Below are 6,963 nucleotides of genomic sequence, written 5' to 3'. Positions count from 1 at the left end.
CGTGGATCAGCTGCTCCCAGTGTTTGTCAATGACGTGGGTCTGCAGAGCAATGGGGGGGCTAGCTGGGGGGCATGCAGGCTTGGGGTGGGGATTTAAGGCCTGTGTGGAAGGGAAAATCAGGAGGCAGACGTGATCCATGGGAGTGATGGGGGGGGGAGCAGGTGACAACCCCAGGAGGAGTTTGGGGCACGGGGTGGAGACCAGGAGCTATTTCTGGCCTTCCCCCACCCCCACGAGTCCACCCCCAACAACCCTCCCCCCTAAACCTTCCTATCTCTCCCCCACTGATACCTACTTCCCTCAGCTCCCAGCAGCAGTAAATGCTGATAAAACTGGCAGCACTGGGATGCAGGAGGGAATTGTGGGGGGAGAGGGGTCTGTGGGGATGAGGGATGGGGGCTGAAGGGGTGGGGGGCTAAAAATAGCTCAATGTCAGAGGGCAGCTGGAAGCACAACCAGCATCTAGGCTTCCCCAGCCCTGGAGCTGTGCAGGTAACTGTACTAAAATTTGATGCACCAGTCTAACCTGGATTGATTAAGTTGGAGTGTACATTGATCCGGGACCATCTTAGACCAAGTTCCACCATTTTTAGACTGTTTTTTGTGCACAGTTGTGTATAGTTGCAGGTTTAGACTGATTTCCAAATCACTGGGACTGGGTCTAAATGTAAGGTCCATACCTGGAGAACTAAGTTAGATTGGGTGGCCATTTTTAACATGATCTAACCTCCCCCTAACCCCTCTGGGTATCTGCATTTAGCCTTTGTGCCTTATTTCTAATCTAGTCTAGCTTGCAAATGGATCTCAACAGCCTGTTTGTTTGATTTCCTGCTGCATAAATATACCTTTTTTGTCACCAGTAAGCACCCAGATTTTAATGTCTGCCTTAGCAAGTTTGGATATTGTTTCTGGAACTCCATCTTGTAGCTTGTCTTCAATAGCTGTAGCGCCCAAGAGCTAGAAGTTATTAGAACAGGCATTAGCAAGAACAGCCTTAAAATTAAATTACTTAATTTACCACAGTCTTTTTCTTTTTTACAATATATAATGCAATTACCTTGTGCTTGCCTTTACTGCAAAGTTACCTCAAGTTAGTATACCTACTTCATTGAATCTAGTTATAGGAAGCAGGGTGAAAGTGAAATATTCCAGTTGCTACACAAAGGGATTCGGTCAGCAGCTGATGAACTGTTGTTATACAAGCTGCTATGTACCTACTGAATTATTATACAGAACTTCAGCAACCTAAGGCTTCAAACCCCTGCCAGCAGTGGGCCAGCCAGATTGAACCTGGGGATGGAAACGGATATAACCTTTGTGCCACCATAAAGATGGTTATCGTGGTGCTAAAGGTCAAGCAAACAGACATCCATATCCCCTGCTGTGCCACTAATGCGTAGAACCTGCAGCCACTACACAGGTTATATCAATTTGTCCTGCCTTGTTGTGATACACATCTGTTAAGTTAATGGCAGGAAAGTACAGCCAGCCCAGAGCTGTCTGTGCTCTCCAGTTGCCCTGGGCCGGCACACCAGGGGCTTCAGAGGCCTGATCCTGGCACACCCAAATCTTGCACCATGACATACCACATTTGTGGTGGTTGAGCCAGCAGTTAAGGCATCATTAACAGGAGATGGATAACAAAAGGAAACAAGGTGGTACATACCAAAAATAAGCTGCCTGAAAGCTCCAGTGAATTCCACTTAGAATTAATTGGGGTTTTTTTACTGCAGAGATTACCCCAATAATATTATTGCAAGCTGTGATTCATAACTGCGATAACTGATGCCTTTGCTCTCCAATTTGTGGTCATTTTTGTTTTTTTGTTTTTTACAACAGCAGTCTAACCAATAACGTAGTTAATTAACAGCATGACAATCTTTGAATGGCCAGCTAACCAGACTTTTTAAAATAAGAAACTTCTTTCAGAATATATTATAGTCACTATATGGCTGTCTGGGTACCCCAAACTTAGAATCATAGAACAGGAATAGACCTTAAGATCATCTAATCCAGGGATGCTCTACCTCTTGCCTGCAGGGCTTCATGCAAGTCGGGGAGTCTGGCGGCAGGGAGCAGTGGCCTCTAATACAGCCACCCTCCCATCTGCCAAATTCCCAAACACCAATATCAGCATGGCTACTCAGAGCCAAGCTATGCCCCCTTCCCTCAAGGGGCCAGGTCATGCCGTCCCCACTTCTGGATCGTGGCTGAGGTCCACCACCTTCCCTTCCCACAGGTCTGGGTTGGGATTTGACCATGCTCCTTTCTCCCCCGTGAGGCCAGGCCATGCCCCCTGCACCCCAGCAACTGGGCTGAGACGTGCCCCCGTCCCTGCTGCAGGGGCTGGGCCACATCCCCTTCCCCCATAGGACCAGACTGGGGCCTGGCCTTCCCACCCCGATAAGGCTGGGCCATACCCACTTCCCTCTCTGTGGAGCCAGACTGGGACCTGATCATGCCCCCTTCCCACTCCACAAGGGCAAGTCAAGCTCCTTTCCCCTGTGAGGCTCCACTGCAGGCTGCTTGCCCACCACCTCCTCTGCAGAGCCAGATGGTGCCCACCATGCCCGTCCAGGCACCGGATTGGGAACACTGGCTGGATCTAGCTCACAGACAGACCAGGCACTGCCAATCTGGCTCACTGGGCAAAAAGATTGGGCACCCCGATCCAGTCCAATAACCTGTACCCATGCAAGATTTCCTAAACCAACTCAGATAGATGACTACGCAATCTCTTGAAACTCTCCAATGAATGAGATTGGAAGTCATCTCTGAGACGCTCTTGTTATTTCAGCATCCCACTGGTTTTAAGACAGTTGGTCAATATAAAGCAAGATTTCATGTAGTGTGTTGGCTTTTTTAATGAAAATCTATTTAAAACCAAATGCTATAGTAGGATTTGTTTTGTTTTGTTTTGTTTTGTTTTTGGGATTTAAGCATTTGCTTCCTTGAACATAACCTTGAGATAACTCATAATACTTATAAGGTTTGCCACTTAAACAGATTATTACCATCAGTCAGTAGGCAGAGTAACCAATACTCAATTCTTCAAACAAGAATTAATTCCATATACTAGACAGTTGTATAACATAGAGTGGAGATAAATTTAACAGTAGAATTACCTGAAGGATAAGTTAACCTCTAGACAGTTGTAAATGGAGAACCTGGCTATAGTTTATTTGTAATGCAGCTACTGTTATAGGAAAAATGTGTTTATCTACCAAGTTTTCAACCTGGAAATTAAAGAAAAACAATGAACAACCCCTGCCCCAAAAATAAACCTGTTATGCACTTGAGGAAATAGTACTACCGCCAGAGGACACATTAGCAGCCTTTTTTGAAAGGAGGCAGGGAAAAGTATGTCAAAGGAAAGCATAAAATAAATGCATCTTCCTTCATTCCCTGAAACTTTCAAGAACTGGGCCTCAGTAGATTCATAATCCCACTAAAACTGTATTCAATGTCCTAATCAAAAACAATTATTCATTTTCCACACTAGTCCATAAAATGTGTGCTTATTCCTGGGTAAGTAGTAATAATTTAAAGCTCAACTTACAATCAGATTTTTTTCTATTTCTTCATATACTCGATCCAGGGCTTCATCACGATTAGTTGTAGCTACACTGGCTTCTGTAAACTTTTTATTCCATGCTTCATATTCTCCATAACTAATATCCTTGTAGCAGAGGCATAATGTTCTAAGGGTCTCATTTGCAAAAATCTGGTGGGAAAAAAACCCAAAAAGCAATCCGTAGATTTTGAACACCACACATCAAAGAGTGTTTTGAGCATTTTCTAGGGTGGGTTTGTGGGGGACGGGGGGGAGAGGGGCTTGGCAGAAGCAAGGAGCAACTCTGTTGTAGGAGTACTATGGAGCTGTATCTTTCACAACCAATTAGCAAAGTGGAAGTGAGTCAAGTTGGTGCGGTTCTAGATAGGAACGTGTAGCTTTATCAAAAAGTGTAAAACCTTACATCTAGTGCCTCTTGTGTAGCATGTCTCTTAGGATTCCTTGGTTGCAAACGTTCATAAATTACCACATCAGCTCCTTTACAATACAGTCTGATGCTCCCATCAGGTTCTCTAACTGTTGAAGTAAAATAAAAAGGAAAAATCTCAGGGCACATAATTAGAAGTTTCTAAACTGACTTCTCTATGTATCACTTTTACATAAACTATTTCTGGTAATACGGTAGTGTATTTATTTCACAATGATCTCGCCTTGTCCGTTACTTAACTTGAAACATCTAATCAGAGAAAATAAATAAAAACAATGAAACAGAACAAGAAATTGGCTACCGAAGCTTTGGACATCCCTAACAGATAGATAGGGATACATTTCCAGGCGGTGAGGGAGGGAGGGAATGAGGCTGGGACTATGGAAGGGGGGGGAAGGGGTGGCATTCCTGGGGCTGCACCATGCTCTGCCTGTCCCCCCGTGCCTCTTGCTGGTCTGCGCCCCCTGGGAGCAGTGCTCAGCACACCCACCCCAAGTGCTGGGAAGAATCAGCCTGGTGCCACCGCCAACCCCAGCCTCCAGTGGCAGCCTGCTGTCATCCCACAGACATCTGGGAGCAGGAGCTCCCAGGAACAGCCTGACAACCTGCCAGCCCACAGCCCTCCCAAGGGGCACAGAGCAGGAAGATGTGCACTCCCCTCCCCCCCCACACCATCCACTGACAGTTCTCATTGCAGCTGACGCCAGTCATTCCCAGAGCTGCTGAAGCAGGTGTTAGGATGAGCGCAGACAAGCTGCACCACATCTTGCGCCACCGGGGGCTTCACTTGCTGCCACTCCCCCCAGACCCTGCTGCAGCGGCCCCGGGAACAGCTGACACCAGCTGCCTGCACCATGGCACGGTGCAGCCCAGAAGCTGGGGCGAGTAGGGACAGGCAGAACCCAGGAAGGGGGGGCAGGTGGAGCATGGTGCAGCCCTGCGAATGACAACCCTCCTCCCATCCCTCCCCTAGTCCCAACCTCCCTCCCTCACCGCCTTGGGAACCTATCCCTATTTGTTACATTATAAAGTGGGTTCACTTTATGAGAGGGAAACCTTTACAGCCTATGGCTGAATCTCCAAATCGATTCAAAGGCTTCCGATTCGATATGGACCTCTTAATGGGTCTCCTGATTCAATTCAAATTTAAAGATTTGGCCGCTGAATTGGGCTGAATCTGCTCCGAATCAAATCAGCTACTGAAGCTTTGCACAGCCCTACTGTTTACATTCCAAACTTAAAGTGAATAATATAGCTCTAGGCCACTATCTTATTAATCAAGCTTCTAGTTTCTTTTTAACTTGATAAAAACATGTTGTTACATGTGATAATGCACCGCACCATTTGCATCTCTCTTTTCAAAATCTTAGATCCACCCATTAGCTTTTCTATGGGGGCACTTTAAAAAGGAAGGGTGTTTTTTTGTGCACTCACATGTGACCCATTAGCATAACTAAGGGTGGGCGAGATGGGCACCAGCCCTATGAACTGATTTAGGAGAGACACCAAAATCATCTCCCACCTCTTTGGAGCCATGGCCTAGCAGCAAAAGCAGCCTCACAACTTTTGCTTTTGCAGCAACAGTTAGTGCATCGATACTGTGCTGCTGCTGCTTTAAGAGCAAAAGCCAGGGTGGGCAGAGCACACAGCCATCGGAACTGGAGACTGGGCAGGACTCTTGTACACCCCCCCACCCTTTCTTAACCTATGCATAACCCCCCAGTTTCATAACCTATGCATAATTTACGCACCCTCAAACACTCCCCCAGGGTTTGCCCAGGGCACAAACTCTGCCATAGGTGTGACCAACTTACCAATAACAGACATACGTTTCCTATCGCTGTTGAAGTCTAGGATGGCAAGAACATCATAAGTTCTTTCAACCCCCATTTCACTTATGGTAATTGTATTCTGAGTTCGCGACAGAAAAACAAAGCCAAAGTTTCTGGCTGCTGTTACCAAGGCCCCTTCATCTGGGGAGGCTGCTTGATAGTTGAGCTCACCTATATTATTGAAACAGTGAAAAAAGAAGAAAGCCGTTTTTCAGCAATTCACTTACGGCTCTAGTTAAGTTGGGGCCATTTGATATGAACTGAACCAGTGCATGTCTTGTTTCCATTTACACAAGCATAATACTCACCATTAGAAACTTCTACCATCACTGTGTGACAGATTGCAAGCAGAAAAAAGAATTGGCGAACTTCAGGGTCCTTTCCAGACCTAATTTGTTCTATCAGATAATGATCACAAAAGGAGAGCTTCCCATCAGCATACATGTTCCAACTAAAATCAACTTGCTGGATAAGGAAAACACAAACAGATTTTAAGGTGAATGCAATTACTTTGAGCTTAGAGAAAGTAAGCAGAAAATAAAAACATAACAAACCAAAAACAAACACCTGAATTTCACCACCCCTCTCTCAAACCCACATGGATAGTGAAATAAGTAAACCAACCTACCTCTGCACAATGTTGAGGTTGCCCCGATTCATCCCTGTTATCTCCTGTAATGGAAACAACAGGAATCTAAATGCTTGATACGTATCTGAAGCCTTAAAAAGGTAAACAGCAACATTTGCAAATTCCCAAACAGAAATATCCTAAATGCTGTAGGTTCCTATTTTTACACCAATTTCTGTAGCCCCAGTTTTACAGTGCATATAACATGAGAATTTCCAAGCCTGCATTCACTGAAGTCAACAAAAAGGCCCCACTGGGTGTGTCTACACATGCATTACATCCAGGAGCAGTTTATTTGCAGGTAAAACTACTTGCGAGTAAACACTCCCAGGCAGGCATCTATACATGTAGAGAAGCGGGAGCAGATTTGCTGCTAATGGCAACAAACCACTCTTGCTTCCTGGGGCCCTGCAATGGGCCCCTGCTGCCAGGGACTGGCAGAGAGCACTGGGCCAGAAGACAGCTGTCTCCTGGCCAGGACTGAGACATTGCTCCCTGCCC

The 6,963-nt window shown here is 45.9% G+C and overlaps 1 protein-coding gene across 1 annotated transcript in view; it reads right to left on the bottom strand.

Annotated features, from left to right (window-relative positions):
• Positions 1-6,963, bottom strand: part of ATP8B1 (ATPase phospholipid transporting 8B1) — a 57,696-nt gene that overhangs the window by 19,508 nt on the left and 31,225 nt on the right. Inside the window, exons 13-18 of the mRNA XM_019518167.1 lie at positions 6,463-6,506; positions 6,143-6,299; positions 5,817-6,005; positions 3,979-4,091; positions 3,561-3,725; positions 847-958 (exon numbers count right to left, since the gene is read on the bottom strand). Of these exons, the coding sequence (XP_019373712.1) occupies positions 847-958; positions 3,561-3,725; positions 3,979-4,091; positions 5,817-6,005; positions 6,143-6,299; positions 6,463-6,506 (780 nt within the window). The remainder of the gene's footprint in view (positions 1-846; positions 959-3,560; positions 3,726-3,978; positions 4,092-5,816; positions 6,006-6,142; positions 6,300-6,462; positions 6,507-6,963) is intronic.

Source organism: Gavialis gangeticus, unplaced genomic scaffold (genome assembly GCF_001723915.1).
Source record: "Gavialis gangeticus isolate Ggan-Ray unplaced genomic scaffold, GavGan_comp1, whole genome shotgun sequence".
NCBI classification, from domain to species: Eukaryota; Metazoa; Chordata; order Crocodylia; family Gavialidae; genus Gavialis; species Gavialis gangeticus.
The sequence above is the reverse complement of the archived record's forward strand: the minus strand, read 5'-3'. Positions and strand labels throughout refer to the sequence as shown.